This window comes from Primulina tabacum, chromosome 7 (assembly GCF_025594145.1).
Source record: "Primulina tabacum isolate GXHZ01 chromosome 7, ASM2559414v2, whole genome shotgun sequence".
In the NCBI taxonomy this organism is placed as follows: Eukaryota; Viridiplantae; Streptophyta; class Magnoliopsida; order Lamiales; family Gesneriaceae; genus Primulina; species Primulina tabacum.
This window is the reverse complement of record NC_134556.1, coordinates 32,891,607-32,912,568: the sequence shown is the minus strand read 5'-3', so window position 1 is coordinate 32,912,568 and position 20,962 is coordinate 32,891,607. Positions and strand designations below refer to the sequence as shown.

The following is a 20,962-nucleotide window of genomic DNA, read 5'->3' as shown; positions in this document are numbered from 1 at the left end:
AGATTGCAGTAGAATTCTAACACTACACGGCGACAGTAGGGCATAACAGTAGTGACTGTGGATAGCAACCTTCGGTTCTTGAGAAACTCAATCAAATTGTATTTCCCATATGCATTAACATCAATATTTTTCTTCTCAATCAGCTCTCTCTGAACAAACAGCGGCCATAATGCCAAGGCATCCTCATAATAAAATTTGGGGGAAAAAGACTTACTTAAATCATAGTCAGCAGAGTCAATGTGGTACTCGGTGTTGTCAACATCCTCCTCAACACCGACAGCAGTAGCAGCAACATCATCAGAAGCCTCACTAGCTTCAGAGCCAATATCCTCAGATTCAGCATCACCATGTTCCTCTGATTCAAAGTCAGATGCAGACGATGAAGAGGAATCATCAAAAGCTCCAGGTCGGTTTTGCTCAAACTCCTTCATCATTTCTGAATCAGGTTCATCATCCTTAGAAATTTGTTTCTTGGCAGCCTTTTCTTCCTTAAGGTGAGCAAGAAACTCGGCCAGAGATTGTTCATCTTCTACAGGCTCATCAGGAACTCTTTCTTCCGCAACATTTTGAGAATCTGTGATGGGGTTTTGCTTTTGAATACCAGAAGTGGAGCCAGGTTCCTTTGCAGCAACAGTTGGTTTGGGGCGAGCCACCAACTCAAAATCCTCATCATTGGAGTCGTCTCCAGATGAGAAATCAGGGTCCAGAAGATTTGAGGAGGTAGATGCCCGTGATTTCTTGGTTGGAACAAAGTCAGGATCGAACCCTGCTTGTCTCTTTGACCTTCGGCAAAAAGGGGCAGTGGGAAAAGCTTTATTCAAGACTTCAAAGTCCGGTGGATTCTCAACGTTTATCTCATTCCCAGGTTCACCAGGGGCTATTACTTCCAGAGGAGTTGGTTCTTCTGGCACACCCACAATTTCGAGGCCCCCAACATTTGCTTCGGCGGTGGGTGTTGCGTTATGTGATTTTCCCCCCATGCTCGCAGCCATTTCACTCCTAATGTCGTGAGGATCGAAGCCAGCCATCTGCAAAATCAAGAACAAAAACAGTAGAATGGTTCGAAGAACACAGAAAATCGCGAAGAACAGAGATATTTTTCGCAAAAAAACGATTAGTGAGGACAGGAGAAACTTTAGAATGTGAGGAAAAATAGTAAACAGTAAAGATGATCCTTATTCAACCCTAAATATTTAAGCACCACCCTCCAACGGTAATATTTTGTTGAGTCGCAACTTCTGCACCTTTTCAAACCAGTTTTTACTCTCACCCAACGGTAACTATTTTGAAACAGTGTAATCATTATCTCAAGAAAACAGTCAGAATAAAATGCCACGTCGAATTAACCCCACAATCAGTTAGAAATCAAGAAAGTTCAAAATTAAGTCAGTTAGGGTTTTCTTCGCATTTCATGAATTAAAAACTGGTAGCCCACTGGACATGATGAATTCACATAACAGCAGAATGAATGACTTAAATTTATGCCTAAAATATGATCAAAAATGAAATACACACGCATGTGATCAAACTGTGATCAGTCTGTACTTGGGTGTTGGCAACATCTCTTGGCAACACTCACAAGTTGGACTTAAACTTTCTTGAACATTTATAATTCAGACATGGTAGCTCCCACTCTAGAAGAACGGTCTTCATAGGACTCCTCTAGGTAGCTTTTTCCATATGTATTTTGACTTAGAAGTGGTAGCTCCCTACACTAGAAGAACGATCTTCATTGGACTCCTCTAGGTAGCTTTTTCCATTTTCTTCTAAACATTTTTTTTTTCATTTTTCTCCTCTTTTCTGTTTTTCACCATATTGCTCAAAAATTTTCTAAGTCATTTTCTACATTGGACAAGATCATGTGGTACACGAACATCCTCAACAGCTTAATGACTTAGATTGAGCACACTCCATACTGTAGAAAATTTTGATAGAAAGTTTGATTCACAACTGAGAGCGCACCATTCAGTATCCTTCACTTGTACAGGCTTCACACAAAACAGGATGTATGCAATATGTCTAGCATCCTAAAAATAAAATGCACATGCATGCTGAGTGTTGTCCACAGGTGTTGTAACACCGAGGACAACATCCGCGAGTGATCATTGTGCACACAAGCTGAGAGACTTCCTAAGATTGGAAAATCTCTCAAAGTCCAATGGTTTTGTAAAAATATCAGCCAGTTGGTTCTCAGTTCTGATAAATTCCATTCGAATTGTACCCTTCTCAACCAAATCTCGAATAAAATGATGTCTAATGTCTATGTGTTTCGTTCGAGAGTGTTGTACTGGGTTTTTTGAAATATCAATTGCACTTGAGTTGTCACAGTATACAATTAAGGTGTCACTAGTTGAATCCATAATCTTTAATCATTTGATTCATCCACAAAAGTTGTGAACAGCAGCTAGCAGCTGCAACATATTCAGATTCAGCAGTGGACAGAGATACACAATTTTGCTTTCCTACTATACCATGACACCAAATTGTTACCTAGATAAAAATATCCTCCAGTGGTACTCTTCCTATCATCTAGATTTCCAGCCCAGTCAGCATCACTAAACCCCACTAGATTTGTGTTTGTTTCTTTGGTGTACCACAAACCTAAGTTAACTGTCCCGGCTATATATCTCAAAATTCTTTTGACAGCTTTTAAATGAGTGACTTTAGGATCAGCCTGGTACCTGGCGCACAAACATACACTAAACATGATGTCGGGACGACTTGCACTTAAGTAAAGAAGACTGCCTATGATGCTGCGATACTGGGTGTTGTCAACACCTACAGCAACATCGTCTTTGGACAATTTTTCAGTCGACCCCGTTGGTGTTTTCATGTGTTTAGTGTTCTCGGTAGAAAATTTCTTCTCCAAATTCTTGGCATACTTGGATTGACACAGAAAGATACCATCATGCATTTGTTTAATTTGCAATCCAAGAAAGAAACTTAATTCTCCTACCATGCTCATTTCAAATGTGGTAGACATGCATTTAACAAATTCATCAACATGCTTTTGAGAAGAAGCACAAAAAATGATGTCATCCACATAAATTTGACACACGAGAATATCATGCTTCGATTTTTGAATAAAAAGGGTTTTATCAACCTCACCTCGTTTGAAGCCTAATTCAAGCAGATATTCAGTAAGCCTACCATACCATGCTCGTGGAGCTTGTTTAAGTCCATAAAGTGCCTTCTTCAACTTGTAGACATGGTCCGGGTGGTGTGGATCTTCAAATCCTTTAGGTTGGCTTACATAAGATTCTTTTTTCAAAATGCCGTTCAAAAAGACACTTTTCACATCCATTTGATATAGTTTTATGTCTATGTGACAAGCAATAGCAAGTAAAAGTCGGACTGACTCAATCCGGGCAACAGGGGCAAATGTCTCATCAAAATCAATTCCTTCAATTTGAGTATACCCTTGAGCAACTAACCTTGCTTTATTTCTCACAACAGTTCCAGATTCATCAGTTTTGTTTTTAAAAATCCATTTGGTTCCAATAACATTCACATTATCAGGTCTGGGAACCAAATCCCACACATCATTCCTAACAAATTGTTCAAGTTCCTCATGCATCGCATCAACCCAAAATTCATCTTTTAAGGCTTCATTTATATTTCTGGGTTCAATGAGTGAAACAAAACAAGAATGGCTTACCTGAGAGTATACGGAAGTCATGCATACTAGACCCATCATTTTCCGATAATCTACCTTCTCCTTTCTTCTAGTTTGCATTCCTTCAAATGCTTCTCCAATGATCTGAGATGACGGATGATTTTTCTGAATTTTATTGGGAATATCAAACCCTTCATTGGTTACATCATAATCATTTACAACTTCCTCTCCTAGTTCATCATTTGATTCTGCCAGTGCAGGTGTTGTCTCAGGTGTTACAACACCGGGTACAACATATGTGTTAGGCAGTGTCTCACTTACGTTCAATAGCCCATCAATATCATCCTCGATTGTTTTTCCCGTTAGATCTGCAAGATCGTCAAAAACAATGTTAATAGATTCCATAGTCGTTCTTGTTCTGAGATTATACACACGATATGCACGACTATTAGATGAATAACCAAGGAATAAACACTTGTCACTTTTAGAGTCAAACTTTGCAAGATGGTCTCGGTCATTCAAAACATAACATACACACCCAAAAACATGAAAGTACTTCAGGTTTGGCCTCTTTCCCATGATGATTTAATAGGATGTCATAGTAGAACCACTCCTTAAGTACACACGATTTGAAATATGACATGCTGTGTTTAAGGCCTCGGCCCAAAATCGTTTTGAAATATTCTTTGAACTCAACATGACCCTAGCCATTTCTTGCAGTGTCCTATTCTTCCTTTCGGCTATTCCATTTTGTTGAGGAGTCTTAGGGGCCGAAAATTCATGAGTTATCCCTCTCTTTTCACAGAATGATATAAAGTGTGAGTTTTCAAATTCTTTACCATGGTCGGTCCTTATCTTACCAACCCTCAAATCATGTAGATTAGTAATATTAGCATGTAATTTCTTAAAAACAGCAAATGTGTCGGATTTTTCTCTAAGAAAACTTACCCATGTAAAGCGAGAGAAATCATCCACACAAACACATGAATACTTCTTACCTCCAAGGCTTTCCACTTCCATTGGACCCATAAGATCCATGTGCAAGAGTTCAAAACACCGTGTTGTCCCAAAGTGTTGCAACACTTGATGGGGAACACGTGTTTGCTTACCCTTTTGACATGCACCACAAACATAAGGAATTCCAGAGGATAGATTAGGCATACCTCTCACAGCATCGTACTTACCAAGGTTCTTTAATGTCTTGAAGTTTGCATGACCCAATTTTTGATGCCACAAGTTTAGTTCACTCACCTTTGAATGATTGCACACCAGGTCTTCTCCAAGTTGATAGCAATTGTCAGCAGACCTTGTACCTGTCAAAATACACGTATTAGCATTATCAAAGACTTCACAATTGTCTTTATCAAACTTAACATGTAACCTGTCATCACAAAGTTGACTTATGCTTATTAAGTTTGAGTTAAGCCCTTCGACATAAAGCACATTGTGTAGACTAGGCAATCCATCAACATTCAAGGTTCCTTTGCCAGCTATTCTTCCTTTAGCACCTCCACCATATGTCACATGACCACTTCCTTAGTTCAACATAGTCAGTCAAATAGTCTTTAGAACCTATCATGTGGTGTGAACAGCCACTGTCAAAGTACCATATTCCTGCAATGTTAGTCTTTAACGAAGTATAGATAACAGAACATTGAATACTAGCCTTTGGCACCCAAACCCTTTTTACCGATGGTTTCCTATTGGCAGTGTTACGCCGGGTGTTGTACAACATCTGTGGCAACACCTATTCAGATCCCCATCTTTTGTAGTCATCTCTCAGTTTAAAACAGTAGGGTTTGATGTGTCCAGGTCTAAAACAATAGTGGCAGATGAAGTGGCGTTTCCGGGACTTGGACTTCTTGGTAGATATTTGCCTCTTTGATGAAACACCTTTACCAGTGTGTGTAGCATTCGTGATTTCAGCACTTTCTTTGACAAAGACAGTTGGTTTTCTTTCAGTATTGGAAGATTCTTCAATTTCAAACAGGTTATTCGTATAACCAAGTCCAGCTTTGTCATTCTTTCCAATCATCAAGAGTGAATCAAGTTTAGATGAACTTGAATTGAGCTTGGCAAGAATTTGAGTTGCTTCTCCAAGCTCTTCCTTGACTTTACATAACTCCAGATCTTTCTTGCTTAAGATTACTTCAAGTCGTGATACTTGTGACTTCAGCTCAGTGTTCTCTTTGGAGAGAATTGCATTCACTTTATTTCTTTTGATCCAGTCTTCATACAATTCTTCATACATTGTCTGCATACTTTCCAGAGTGACTTCATCATCATCTTCTTCTTGGGTTTCAGACTGACTTGATTCACCAAGGGTTGTAGAATTAAGACACACTGAATTTGAAGAGATGTTGCGCCCAGGTATTGCAACACCTGTGGCAACACCCAAAGGATTGATTTGCATTAAACGTTTCTCCTTGATCACAGCAGACAGTGATGTGTGATTCTCAGATTCATACGATCCTTGATCCTCATCAGACTCTTCATCACTCAAGGTGACAGCCATGCCTTTGTTTTTTCGAAGTCGGTTGGCACACTCATTGGCATAGTGTCCAAATCCAGAACACTCTCTACATTGCACTGAATCCAGATTTCTGACATTTGATTGGATTTGCAATTCATTCCTAGGTCGAAATTGTCCTTTCATAGGAGTAAACTTTTGAGCTTTTGCTGAAGTGGTGATATTGGGTAACACAGATTTTTGTCCAATTTTCTTCTTCTCTCTCATTTTCTTCAGGTAATCACCAAATTTCTTAGTAATTAGAGAGATAGAATCTTCTCCTAGGTCAGACTCATTCACCTCTTTAGATATTTGAAGGATTTCATCATAAGAGTCGGTTGAAACTTCAAGGGCTATTGTCTTCCCTTTATCCCTCTTTTGTAAATCAAGATTCATCTCAAAAGTTCTGAGAGAGCTCATTAATTCATCCAGGTTGATTTTTGAAGTGTCTTTTGATTCTTCAATTGCACAAACTTTGACATTAAATCTCTCAGGAAGAGATCTTAGAACTTTATTCACCAATCTTTCATTGGTCATGGGATCTCCAAGACTGTGGGCTTCATTAGAGAGTTGTCTCAAACGGCTATCATACTCAAGAATAGACTCCTTGTCCTCCATTCTCAAGCTTTCAAATTTTGATGTCACCATCCTCAGCCTAGTCTTGCGCACACTCTCGGATCCTTCACAATAGTTTCTGAAGTATGTCCCAAGCTTCTTTGGCACAGATACAATTGGTGATTAGATTGAACATCCTTGTGTCAACATATGAAAATATAGCATTGAGAGCCTTGGAATTAAAATTTGAAGTTTGCACTTCATCAATTGTCCATGTACTTTCAGGTTTGAGCCGAGTGTCTCCATCAGCATCCTCAATCTTTGGTGGACTCCAACCATCAAGTACACGCTTCCAAGCTCTTTCTTCAATTGATTTAATAAAAACCCTCATCTTTACTTTCCACAATGCATAGTTTGATCCATCCAACACGGGAGGTCTAAACACAGTATTTGTTGATGCTTCCATAATCCTTTTTCACCTGGAAAACAAAACAAAAACAGGATCTCACTTAGTAGCGTCAAGTGGAAGCTATGATACCAATTGAAAGTTCCGTTTCCACAGAGTGAATGTGACGAGGGTGAGTGTTGTGTGTATCAGAATGTAGGTGTTTTGCGTAGGTGTTGTAATACCCACGACAACATGCAGCGGAAATTATAGTTTAACACACTAACACGCAACTTGAATGAAAACGATACGAGATACGAGAGATAAATTATGCACAAGTATAAAATACTTGTGCGGTGCCTCAGGGCAAAATAATTCACTAGAAAAACTTGTAAGTTTACAAAAACCAATACTAGTGAAAGAATAAAACAACTCCCTTATTAAGGCGAGTAACAAATTGCATCCTAAACCTCTAAAGAACCGTATAACCAAAATACACAGGATGCATCAACTGAGAAGTGAAAAAGTCTTCAAAAATCAGCGCACTAATCAAAACAGTGATTAGGTGTTGTCTTCAGATGTTGTCAGCACTTCACAGCAACACTTTATCAACGACGCGAGATTGCTTCAATCAGAAAACCTTTCTTCGTATGAATGCGTCTCTACCTCTGCACCTGTTTCTTCTCCTTTGAGTCCTATTTAACATAGACAAAAAGCAATTTCATAAGGAAACAAACTCTTTTTAAAACAAAGATAGTATCTTAAAGATATTGTGATATCATATCTCAAAGTTATTATGATATCATATCTTAAGGATATTATGAGTCATATCAAATATTAGATTTACATGAGATCATATTGTCAATTTCGAGATTATTTTCATGTCTAGATAGGCAAAATATTAAAGATAAAAAAAGAAAATATATCAAGGAATAAAATTCCTTTCACATATCACTTTCACTTGAGAGAGCCGCCACAGGTGGAGGATGATCTCGGAGTCGATGAGGCAAGCAAGAAAACAAGATTTCGTGCAGTGTTTTCTCGTTCTTTTCTTTCCCTTCCTCTCTTTTGTGAAAAACATTTATTTATTTGTTATTTTTTCGATAAAAATCTAGTAGCTAGTTTGAATTCTTTATTGAGATTTAGGAGATAGTTGTTTTGATTAATTTAATATTCGACTTATGCTTTACGTTTGATTGTGTTATTGTTTTATTTGAATTATCGAAACTTAGCTAACTTCTTAAATATATTATATTATGAATGAATTCTAGAGAAGAGCTTCCAATTAGGAACGAGTATCATAATCCACGAATTTACAATTTGCATAGACATATGAAATCGAATACACGTTGATAGTAATAGTTTAATAGGTTGAAAGCTAAATTCCATAAATCGTTCATGCAATTCATTTTTGATAAATAGTTGACATATAATTATTTCATTGTGTTGACTTAGTTTAACATATATTGAGAGAATGTTAATATGTTAGGAAATCTTGTCAAAAATATATACAATTGTTGAGATTAATTAATTAAATCAACAAACGGTAGGTGAAATGAAATTCTCAACAAATTTATTCTCGCTTGGTTTAAAGATTTTCATTTACTGATGTTGGGTTAAGTGTGTATGAGTGAGAATAATATCGAGATGAGTGAACTTCTAAGAAGTTCTCGTGTGTCAAGTTGTTGACGTTGTGCCGCTTGATCTGGATGGCTTGGTGGGCCTTAACAAAATGACACCAGAACTTAACGGGTAATACCGTCTCTGTTGAGACTGGACCGATGATAGGAAAATGGTAAGACTGATCTCTAAGAAAATATGAGACAATACCAGTAGATAGACACGTAAATCCTCGGACTCATGAGACTAATAGCCCGATCCATTAGCATTCAATTAGGCGCACTCTATCCTATGATAAGTATAAGAAAATAAAATTGTGCATTGGCTAATATCTATAGATTTTGGTCTTGTGTTAAACATTTGATCCTAACAATTGATATCAAAACGAGATCATTGGTTCAAGACTCCCAAGAAGCATAATTATATACTTTCTAGAGGGGGAATCTTGGGTTAAACATACATTACTGAGAGTAGTACTGAGATATATGACTCCATATGAAGTTCTCGTGCGTCAAGTTGTCGACATTACGCTGCTCGATTTGATTGGCTTGGTGGGCCGTAAAAAACTGACGTCAGATCTTAACGGATAATAATCACTCTGTTTGGGACATGGTCAGACGGTATGAAATTAATAACACTGATCTCTAAGGTATATGAGACATCACTAGCAGTAGACATGCACCTCCCATGACTCATTAGTTTAATAGCTCAGCCCATTATCACCTAGGTAGGTGTACTATATGCTTCCACAAATATAAGGAAGACTAATAGTCATAGTTTTTGACCTAATGATAAACACTTGATCCTAACAAGTGAATTTTATTTTCTCATTGAGCTATATTTTTCTTTGAATTCTTAGTGGATAAATAAATTCACCTCAAATCATCGTTGACACATAGTTAAAGAATTAATTTTTGAAAATAATAATTGTGAAATATAGTCTTTGTGGGATGATACTCGTACTCTGTATACTATTTTATATCTTGACTCGTGTACTTACGATTATTTCGAGTAAAAAAGTTTTTATTTTGGTGATTTTTCAGTGCAAATCGATCAATTTTATAGAATCTAATGGGTCATTGATTGGTTCAAATTCCAATAATCTAAAAATAATAAAATTTAAAAATAATAATAATAAATTTCTAGTCATAGTTTAAACAACATAGGATATAAAGATGTGTTTTTGACTCCACATTTGTTTTTATGACGATGAAACTCACAACTGTTATGCTTCGTTGCGAACTGGGTAAATCTTTTGGCTGACACGATAGCGACAAACCATGTTATTCAAGTAAGCCGCACTAGAAAAAACTTATACGAATGGCTCATCCGAAAAAGTTACATAAACTATAAGTTTATCATATGACTATATATATAGAAGTTTCATCTCCTGGACACCCACTTGTGAGCACCTATATAAGAAGCACTGAAGTGACGCTTTTTAATTGGATGTGATGAAATATATATCCAATAAAGTAGACGTCACCTCATCGACAATCACATATATGCCCTACAAAGGATGTCCAAAAGATCAATTATATATGTGTGCATGCGCGTGTATTACCATATGGATTAGTTGTTGATCTGTCCATACAATTAATTCAACCTATGCTCCATAGAATTCATTTAATCACCAAGGTTTCTTTAATAAATTTTGTTGGGTCAGATGGGAGCCTTACAATTGGCGTGAATTGATTTTATGGGGTCAAATTTATGACGCATTAGTTATTGATATGTCAATTTGATAAATATGCAAGGCATGTTTTTCTCTCCTCATGCAATTAGACTGAAAAATAAATACATGTTCTGTCCTAAAAATTTATATATTTAATGTATAAATGATCAAATGTTTCACGTTTTATCAAATACTACAACTAATTGTAATATTGCAACTCGAATTTTTTATATTACATAGCTGCACAAATATCATGTTTCGATCGTTTTTCTAAAATCGACAGCTGTTGCTAATAATATTACTTTTCTGTTGGGTGCAATAATTGTCCCTGTTTGGTAGAGCGATCGAATCGTGGTGCTTGAGCTGCTGTGCGGTTTAAAATATTTGAGTTGCACTATTACTACTAGCTATATCTTTTGTTAAAGCGGCAAGCGCTCGGTCCTACAATTGGTATCAGAGCCAAGGTCACGGGTTTGATTCTCATTGATTGCAAGGAGTGCAATTATTGGGAGGGAGATTGTTGAGTGCAATAATTGTCCCATGTTTGTTAGAACGATCGAATCGCGGTGCTTAAGCTGCTGTACAGTTTAAAATATTTGAGTTGTTCCATTACTACTAGCTATAGCTATTGGTAAAGCGGCAAGCGCTCTGTCCCATACATGAACAGGAAATTTTAATTTATTTTTTCTTTCAAAAACTCACTATTATTAATCTGGTTGATTTTTATGGAAATTGCATTAAAAAATATGAATAAGTGATAATAAAATCAAATAGAGGCCTCTAGTATTACTGCTGGAACTTTATCTTTATTATTATTTGGTTTCTTTAATTGCTTTATTTATTAACTTTGCTTGCAGTTCTGGGCCAATGCAACCAAATTTGCAACTAAATAAATGAGAGAAATTAATATTTTGTTTCACCAAATTCATGTCAGGGCCGTTGGTGGATCCCAGTTTCGCACAACATACAATTTTGACAAATATTTAAATCTTTTATCACACAGAATATTTCAATTTTTTGAGTTGCTACAAATGGGAAAGAAAACGAATGTGATTATTATTAGTTTTTTACTAACAAGAATTATTATAAAAGTATGTGTAACTAAAAATTCGAATCAATTTTGTGAGATAGATACTGACCTTACTCTTAAAAAAATATTTTTTTATACAAAAAATATTACTCTGCGCTCCAAAAATAGACTAGATCAATATGTTTCACAAATATAAATATATGATGTCGTCTGATATGAAGCTTACTCCTAAAAATATATCCCTTAAGGATTTTAGCTATAGATATTAAATATATTATATCATATTATTTTTTTAGTCAATTCAACTTACTTTGATTAGGAAAAATAACAATTTTTATTCCATTAGTTAAAAATAGGTCTTAAACAAGAAACTTGACGACTTCTTCAACATTTCAAGACATTTCTCATCGGAATGACGAGGGAGGTTATGTCCAATGTTGTGTAAAAAACATATCACTAATATTTGACATCTCTTTAGTATTTCGATAAAAAAACATTCTAAAATTATAAAAGAAGTCTAATTAATTAAATGATCAAAATTCAATTTACGCAGATATAATATCTTTTGTTTTAGAATCGGACTGATATGTTCGACCGGTAACCGACCTGGACACACCTAGAAACTGTTTTATCTGTCAAATAGGTCAAAACCGATGAATGAGTTAAAATTCGATATGACCATTTCACTATTTTTTAAATTTTAATAATTTTTTATATTTAAAACTTAAACTTTTATTTTTGATTATATATATATATGATTATTTTGATTTTGAATTTTGTTAAAAATATTATTTTAATAATATTAAATCTTAATTGATTTTTTGTGTTTTTTAATAAAAATATGCTTATATTTGATATTTTGGTTATATTTAAATTGGTGTTTTTTAAAATTTGATAAATATATATATTTATTATTTATTTAAGATTTCTAAAATTTAAAATATATTATTTATTACATAATAATTAATATTATTATTTTATATAATATATATTACTCATGTCCAATCGTTCGATCGAATCGTTCCTACCGATTGAACCACTATTCTCAGATAGATTCCTTTGGCGAGTTATGAAAACATTGGGTAATATGTAACCAATTTGGCTAATCTCTGGGCAACTGCCCCTTTCGTTATAGCCATGCCCGTTGCCCTTCCATTCTGGGACGACCTTGGGCTTCGGGAAATAAAAGAGAGCCAATAATAATAACTCACAAAAATGTGGGTACGTTCTGTGTGAGAGAGAGTGTTTGTGCAGTTATGCTTGCACTTTACTGTTCCTCTCTTTAAATCAATATATATACGTACATCTATAAATATATACATTTTGGTCTTCCAAGAATTCTGCTGCTGTGGAAGAGGCTGCGTTTCAAGAAAAGAGAACAGGATACCTCAACTCTCACTTTTCCCCCGTATCTCACTTTGATGAACCCATTGATTGGTTCTTGAGTTAGTTTTTGCATCATCTTTTGGTGATTAAAGAACTGGGTTTTCTGGGTTTGGGCTCTTGCTTCTCATGTATCATAGGTTTCTGTGTATTTGTGGATAACAGAAAAAGGTTGAATCTTGCATTGGGGATGCATGGTTAGATGCACAGAAAGTAGGATGCTTTTAACGAGTATTTGCTTAGATATTTGAAGAAAATTGGAAGTGGATATTTGGGATTGACCACTTTTTGCATTAGATTCGAGGTGTGGAAGTTGTTAACTATTATTTTATAAAGTTGTGAACTTTGGGGAAATTTTTTTTGTTCTTTTTGGGACTTTGTTTTATTTTCAAATCAAGATCAGAGTTTGTTGGGAAGAGGTTATGTAGAGAGTATCTCATGAAGAAATAGGCGGAACAATGAACAATGGAAATTCCAAGAAAAGCAAGGTTTTGTTTGTTGATTAGTTTTCACCCCTTGTTTATAATTTCTTGAAGGACAGGATTTTTCAATTTGGATTTGTTCGATGGATTTGTTCTTTATTTTTAATTGTGAAGCTCTCATGGTCAAAGAAATTGATCAGAAAATGGTTCAGCAACAAGTCCAAAAGTGAGGAATTTCAAGCTCATGAAGTTGTATATGGAGGTGAGTATCTACCTTGTTTTATGATTTGAGAATTTGTTTAATTACCGAAATTTGCTTAAAGTTGAAATCTCTTTTTTTTTCCCCTTCTTATTATTTATATTATTTTTGGTTAGAGTTAATGTCTGTTTTCTGGTAATTTTGTCATATTTTGTGTCTTTTATATCAACAGTTAATTTTCATGGAGTGGTTGAGGTTTGGCTGGTGAGTAAGTCAATGGAAGACAACAATTTCAAGATTTTTTTGTATTCTATTGGTTTGTTTTTAATGGATTTGTCTTGTGTGTCTCATAGAACAATCTAATCTGGCTGTTTTATTTCTTAGTTTTAGACCTTTTTTTAATTCACCAGTTCTGTGCGAATTTTTCTCAATATTGGGACAATATGCTACTTATTGGCTATTGTATTTGAAATTTCATTCGATGTCCTTTCCGTTATCGATTCTTGTTTAATTATGATTGTGATTCTACTTTATGGGATGTAATTCAGGGGTATCCTATCTGCACAAAACATATGAATCAATATGATCACTTGCTATTTGATTTTTAGAAGTTAAATGTTGATAATTAATAATTTAAGGTGGCGATGTGGAATGGAGGAAAAGATTCTCAGAAGGGGAGCCGTCTAATATCAAGAAAAGTAATATTGGTCAGTATTTTGGCTATTTTCATTCTTTCAAACTTGTCTCAGGTAGCCCCAGAATTTAATTAACAATGAAATTCTGATCAAAATTATGTGATTTACGATTATGTAATGTGGATGTCAAATATTAACTTAGTCCATTCGGATAGTTTATTTTTTCCTTCTTTTTCTATGACGATATCGAAGAGATTGTCCCAATTGGGTTTGCAGAAGAATCAGCAAAGAATACAGAGCATTCCTTTTCGCGATCATGTTCCCATTGGCGAGGGAGCGGCTATCTTGATCATCCTCAGATAATAAATATCCAGAAATATAAGTTTGTGTCATATGTATATATTCTTCACTTTCTCTGCTTTATCTATTTTCTGAGAAATGCTTATTTCGTCCGCTTATATGGAGACAGCATCTTTGTGTCAACATGGAATGTGGGAGGAAAATCGCCACCAAGCAATATGGACTTGGATAATTGGCTACATTCTGCACCTCCAGTAGACATATATGTGCTGGGGTATTTTTTGAATCATGATTCATGTCTTGACATAGATCCAACTTTCCGTCTTTCCTTAAATGACGTTTTATTAATTTTTTTAACTTTTTAATATAGATTTCAGGAAATAGTTCCTCTGAATGCCGGTAATATTCTTGGTGCTGAAGACAATGGACCTGCCAAGAAGTGGCTGGCTATTATTAAAAAAACATTGAACAATGCCCCTGGCAATATTGGGGGCAGTGGTTACTATACACCACCACCTATGCCAGATCCCATTGTCGAGTGGAATGCAGATTTTGAGGGATCAGCCAGCGGTAAAGGCTCAAGCTTTTACCACCGTCGGTCTTTTCAGACTCCTCATCATAGGAGAACGGAGAATGACATTTTGGTCCACCAACCTCATTTTGACAGGCGATTAAGTGTTTCTGACGGTGTAATATGTGGACATAGAGCTAGTGACTTCGACCCAACATTGAAATGGGGTTACAGGCCAAGTGACAGTTCATCTAGTAGGAGACTGAGTGATTATTCTTCTGGTCACTATCCCAGTGACTATTCGCCAGCTCCACAACCAGGCAACGAGTATTTGAGTTGCAGGCCTAGTGACTATTCTTGGGGTCAAAGGCCTAGTGATTTCTCTACCTGTGGTTTAGATGAGGATTTTTTGGTCGAGGATTCACGTACTAATGGTTGGGATGCAAGTATAATACCTGAACATTCAAGATACTCTCTAGTTGCAAGTAAGCAAATGGTTGGAATTTTTTTGACCGTTTGGATTCGAAGTGAGTTGAGTGAACACGTTCGGAACATTAAGATTTCTTGTGTTGGCCGAGGATTAATGGGTTATCTCAGAAATAAGGTAGTCCAAATGCACTAGTCTTTTCCAGGTTTTAATGGAAGTTCTTGTAATTGCTGCAGCACTGTGCTTTTGTTGTAGGGATCTATTTCGATCAGCATATTGTTGCATCAGACTAGCCTTTGCTTTGTGTGCAGTCACTTGACATCTGGTCAGAAGGATGGTGACGAGCTGCGCAGAAACGCTGACGTTATGGAGATTTTGCGGAAAACAAGATTCCCACGAGTTAATAACCTTGATGATGGGAAATCCCCAGAGACAGTTCTTGAACACGAGTAAGACAGCTTAACCAACACAATATTTTTTTTTAAAATTTTTGAGACAACTACAGAAAGAATGAGAATGTGGAGACACATTGTTTTAAATTGAATGAATTTTTCTTGGTTTCATTTACCCAAAAATAAATTTTCATGTAGCCGTATTTTTTGGCTCGGAGATTTGAACTACCGAGTAGCATTGCCATTCCGCTCAGCCAAAGCTCTAATTGAAATGCAGAACTGGAAAGCTTTGTTAGATAAAGATCAAGTATATTATCTATTCTTTTCTATACAATATTATCTTAATAATTACTTGACATGATGAATAGCACATCATTTTACATTTCTTCTTGCCAGCTGAGGATAGAGCAGAGAGGAGGTCGAGTTTTTGAGGGTTGGAAAGAAGGAATGATATATTTTCCACCAACGTACAAGTACTCACATAATTCAGACAGCTATGCTGGTGAAGTTACGCACCTGAAGGAGAAACGACGAACACCTGCATGGTAAAGATTATTATGTCGAGATTTAGTATATTTCAATACCAGTCCAAAAAAAATATATCACCTCATATGCGAAGTGAAGAGCTGATCTGGGGTACTTTTAAATCCGAAGGTGTGATCGAATTTTGTGGTATGGAAGTGGGCTTCAGCAGTTGTCCTATGTTCGAGGGGAATCTAGGTTTTCTGATCATAGACCAGTTTTGAGTCTGTTTTGGGCTGAAATTGAATCAGTTCCAAACAAGTTAAAGAAAAGCATGAGCTCGAGGCCACGGATTGAGGTAGAGGAACTGTTACCTGACTCACATGGTTATACGGAACTCAGCTTTTTTTGAGGATAGATAGAGTCGACATTTCATACATGGTACGCACGGATAACATCTGCACGCCGTGATTAATCTTAGAATACCTTAGCCACTCAACTCTTCTTTCTTTTGAAATTGATTCATAGTCTAATTATCATAATTGTCTTGTTTCCAAGTCTGACTTATTCTTTGAAGCTTTTTTTTATGCACCTTTAGTTGTTGGTCCCGCCGAATCCAGGTAATGATCATTTTCAAGAAACTCAACCCGAAGGATGACAGGGACACTTCGTTGCTCATTAACCAAGAAAGGTGAGCCATTACCTTTTTCACTTTAACAAGCACTTTTGAATGTTCGATTTGGCTTCTTTGTTACATCTCTTGTATGTTTGTCGATGCTTGTCACATATAATTTGTCTTATGATACTTTGTCCAATTTTCCCCCTTGTTTTCTGATCAGATGTAAATGCGTATTACTGCAACGGTACAAGAACGATGGAGCTTGATTAACCTTTGACCACCGTTTGCTTCCCAAGCTACAGCATCTTGATTTGGAGTCAAGCTGCTATCTCAAGAACGACTGTTTCCCACCCCAAGGCATCTTCTATCTTCTTTCAAACTCTCGTGGCTCTCCATGGTCAGGTACCATGTTCAATGTTACTCGAAATTCTCTATCAAAAATGTTCTTTATATCAACTCATCCTCCATACAAGTATATGTTACCCTATCTCATCAGACATGACTTCATTGACAAACAGGTATTGTCTCACAGGATGGTACTAAAACATTGAAGTATCAAGAATGGCAGGTGGGATTTTCCATGAGTCGACGTGTGATGAACATATTTCCGATATAAAAATATGTTGTGAACATCCTCCTATCAATACAAATGCTCGTGTGTCTGGCCAGTGACTATACTGAAAAGTGGTTTCCTTGGATGTTTCCCATACACATTACTTACGAATTGTCTGAGAACACGCCTTTTCTTATTCCTCTGGAAATTAAAGAAAATGACTGTTTCCCTCAAATTATTACAAAGTAAAAAAGACAGATTTTTCAGATATTGCCTGGTGATTTGGGAGAGGACTCATGACTTTAAATTCCTTTTGCATTCATCTTTTTTCTGTTTAAAGCACTTCAATAGTACACAGCATTTTACTATATTAAAAATCTCATTTTCGATTCGATCTTTTAAATTGTTGATATAGCTTTATATATTATAGTAGGGATCATTGCTTCAAATTCATTAAATACAGAGGAGATGAATGCAAAATAAACCTGTTAATTAAACAATATAAGGGTTACCTTTACATTTGAATATGCAAGAGGGTTTTAATTTTTTAAAGAACATTTTATCAAAATTTGAAAGTTACAGGCGTGGTTTCTGCAGTGTACTCCTTTTGCCATGGTAAATTGAAACTTTTTCAGTGGCAAAGAAAGATTTTTTTTTTAAAAAAAATTGAATAGACTAGCTTGCCACTGCCACACTGGCAACAGGTAATTGTATTATGTTTGTTCACCTTTGGTTTAAATATTGACCCGCTCTGTTGGAACAGGTTATCGAGTCGAACCTAAATATAAATAACAATATTTTTATGCAAATAAATTCATTCTAAAAAATAATGCACCAAAATACATTAATATATAATAAGTATAAAAAACAGCTACTCTAGGAGGAATATTATTAATGCGGTGCTAACCATTTAATAACTATTTTTGTAGCTCCATATTTCAGTTTATATTTTTTATATGAAGAAAGATATATGGTCTAATGAGGCTACTGTGAAATATTTACTTATGGGTAGGGCAAACTCTTCTATTCTGGTTCATGGTTTCTCTTGGCTATATGGTTTATCCGGATGAGAGATCGACTTCAAGAAATAATGAATGTCACTGATTGAGTCATTGGCTAAAGCGAAATTTTATAACGTATTAGAGCATTCCATTAGTAAGAGACATGTGCCACATTCATGGAGGACGAAACATTAGGGGATTGGGCTTGATCGGATTGTTAGGGGTCTTATCAATATACAAATGTATAACTCCTCATGAATTTCAATCACACTCATATTTATTACCGTAAGAATTGGGTTCAAGCTTTTCCCAGCTCTTTTTCATCAATAGACTCTTGACGTATATGAATGAGTGCGGTTCGTTCGAGAAATTCCTACATTTCTATCTATCTTTGAGACGTTTGAATTTTTCAAAACTCTATGAACATGCAGAAGAGAAATGCTATCTCCACTCGAACCAAAACAGAACTTTGAATTGTTCAAATAACAATAAAGGTGAAGTAGAGTCAGGAACGACGAATCTCTTTATGATAAACAGATCCATTTTTCAAGTTCGTTATTACAGGTAGTTCCTACAAAGGATCGGACTAATGGTGTATACAATACTTGAATTCTTGATGTAGATGTTATATTATTGGTTCTCATCCTTCACAGACTACGAGTATAATAAGAGCATTCGATGACAAAAAGATCAACTTAAGATTATCATTTCATGACTATCAAGAACGAATTCAATCATATGGTTATATTTATCAATCTTTCTGACTTGCTCCTATGGAACCAATGTCGAAAAGATTGAAGAAATAAGTCACTAACAACAACAACTGAAGAAGGATTCCTCGAAAAGATAAGGATTAGTAATATTTTTAAGAAATCGAAGGGATTTGGTTTTAAACATACGCGAGGAAGGTAATCAAAAAAGAAAGAATACGAGTTCTTCTTTCTTTTATCACTTAGGAGCCGTATAATATGAAAGTCTCATGCACAGTTTGAAGAATAATTCTCTTTTTGACTCTGACTCTCCCACTCCAGTAGTTACTTTTCTTTCTGTTACTTCGAAAGTAGCTGCTTCAGCTACTCGAATTTTCAATATTCATTTTTATTTCTCATAACACGAATGACATATTTTTCTAGAAATCCTAGATAATCTTAGCATGATATTGAGAAATATCATTGCTATTACTCAAACAAGCATGAAATGTATGCTTGTATATTCGTTCATAGGTCAAATCAATATGTAATTATGAGAATAATTGTTGTAGACTCAAATGATAGATACACAAGCATGATAACTTATATGTTGTTCTATATCTCCATGAATCTAGGAATAGGGATGGAAAAAGGCTTGGGCGCGGGCGCGGGCGGTTTGACATCCCCATCCCCGAATTCCATCCTTACCACCATAGCCACCCCAATCCCCATTTTTTCGAGTTCAGGGAGAAACCGCGGGGATCAAATCCATATCCGCGTCCCCATCCTCATTTCAAAAATATTAATGGGATAAGACGGGAGCGAGTACAGGGTTTCTTTGAAGCAAAACTTATTATTATATATTATTATTAGTGATAATATTAATATTAATACTAATATTATTATTAATATTTCAAAGAATATTATTATTATTTTTATTATTAATATTATTTTTGGGGCAGGTTCGGAGATGGAGATAATATCCACATACCTGCCCTGAAAGAACCCAAAACCAAAAAATCGGGGTTTCCCGTCCCCATTTCGGGTTTTCCTCGTGGGTCCCCAAAAGCCATGGGGAAAATTGTCATCCCTATCTAGAAACTTTTGCTTTCATTGTATTATTTGGTCTACGTACCGGAAATGAGAATATTCGAGATTATGCAGGATTATACATGAAAGATCTCTTTTTATGCATGATTATACATGAAAGATCCTTTTTTTGACTATCTCTTTAGCCCTATATGTCTTTTATTCTCAGGAGATTTTCCTCCACTAGTTTTTCCGGAAAACTCTATTTATTCTTGTGTGGATGACAGGCAAGCCGATATTCCTTGGTAATAGAACTCCTTACAGATGTTGTTTTTATATACTATTATTTAAAAATAATCAAGTTATTAATGACTGGAAGAAACCAAGAAATCACCCTCACGGTGAAATTATAGATCTCCTTTAAGATTAAAAAATTCCATCGAATTGAGTATTATTTGTATGTGTGACAACATCTACTATACCAGGAATATCAATGAACCCGATTATCTCAATTTCTCACGATACCATTTTTTTTATCTTCTAGGGTCTATTTCTTAGTTCAAGATCTCTTTTACCAACTGGAATCACAGAATTAGTATATCTACTCCAAGCAAAACGAGAATGGGCTAAGGTTATGAGCTTATAATATGATGATCAAGTCGATTCCATTATTATAAGTTCATTTCAAACTGGACCAGGCCGGAATAAGGTTATATACATTCTCAAGGATCGTTCGAGCATATCTAAATAGATACTATGTTTACATATAGATCCCTACGTCGTTCCATTCCATTTGGGACTAGGAATAGACGTAATCAGACCTGTTTTTTTTTTTCCATATCTCTTGTTATTTTGGGGACCCTATTCATCTCATTGAGCTTCTATTGAATCAAGAAATAAAATAGGTTTGATTGAACATCTTTTTTTTATATGTGCTATATACATAAGAC

At 35.6% G+C, this 20,962-nt stretch overlaps 1 protein-coding gene across 5 annotated transcripts; it reads left to right on the top strand.

Annotated features, from left to right (window-relative positions):
- Window positions 1–12,501: 12,501 nt before the first annotated feature.
- Window positions 12,502–17,359, top strand: LOC142551317 (type IV inositol polyphosphate 5-phosphatase 7-like). Of its 5 annotated transcripts, none has more exons than XM_075660492.1 (14): window positions 12,502–13,077; window positions 13,177–13,261; window positions 13,370–13,457; window positions 14,033–14,101; window positions 14,306–14,411; window positions 14,499–14,603; window positions 14,700–15,444; window positions 15,523–15,716; window positions 15,858–15,966; window positions 16,056–16,204; window positions 16,314–16,562; window positions 16,720–16,812; window positions 16,961–17,142; window positions 17,273–17,359. In XM_075660492.1, exons 2-11 carry the CDS (start codon window positions 13,232–13,234, stop codon window positions 16,531–16,533), a joined length of 1,815 nt encoding a protein of 604 aa, XP_075516607.1. In that variant the 5' UTR covers window positions 12,502–13,077; window positions 13,177–13,231; the 3' UTR covers window positions 16,534–16,562; window positions 16,720–16,812; window positions 16,961–17,142; window positions 17,273–17,359. The 5 variants fall into 5 exon arrangements, with proteins under 5 accessions (XP_075516607.1, XP_075516606.1, XP_075516604.1 ...); XM_075660491.1 differs by having other exon boundaries at window positions 13,172–13,261; XM_075660489.1 differs by having other exon boundaries at window positions 12,502–13,261; window positions 16,699–16,812.
- Window positions 17,360–20,962: the final 3,603 nt, after the last annotated feature.

Coding starts and splice junctions, on each gene's coding strand:
- LOC142551317 (XM_075660492.1), top strand. CDS start 13,232: ATGAACAATGGAAATTCCAAGAAAAGCAAG. Junction 14,102..14,305: donor TATCAAGAAAAGTAATATTG/GTCAGTATTTTG, acceptor TTGGGTTTGCAG/AAGAATCAGCAAAGAATACA. Junction 15,967..16,055: donor CTTTGTTAGATAAAGATCAA/GTATATTATCTA, acceptor TCTTCTTGCCAG/CTGAGGATAGAGCAGAGAGG.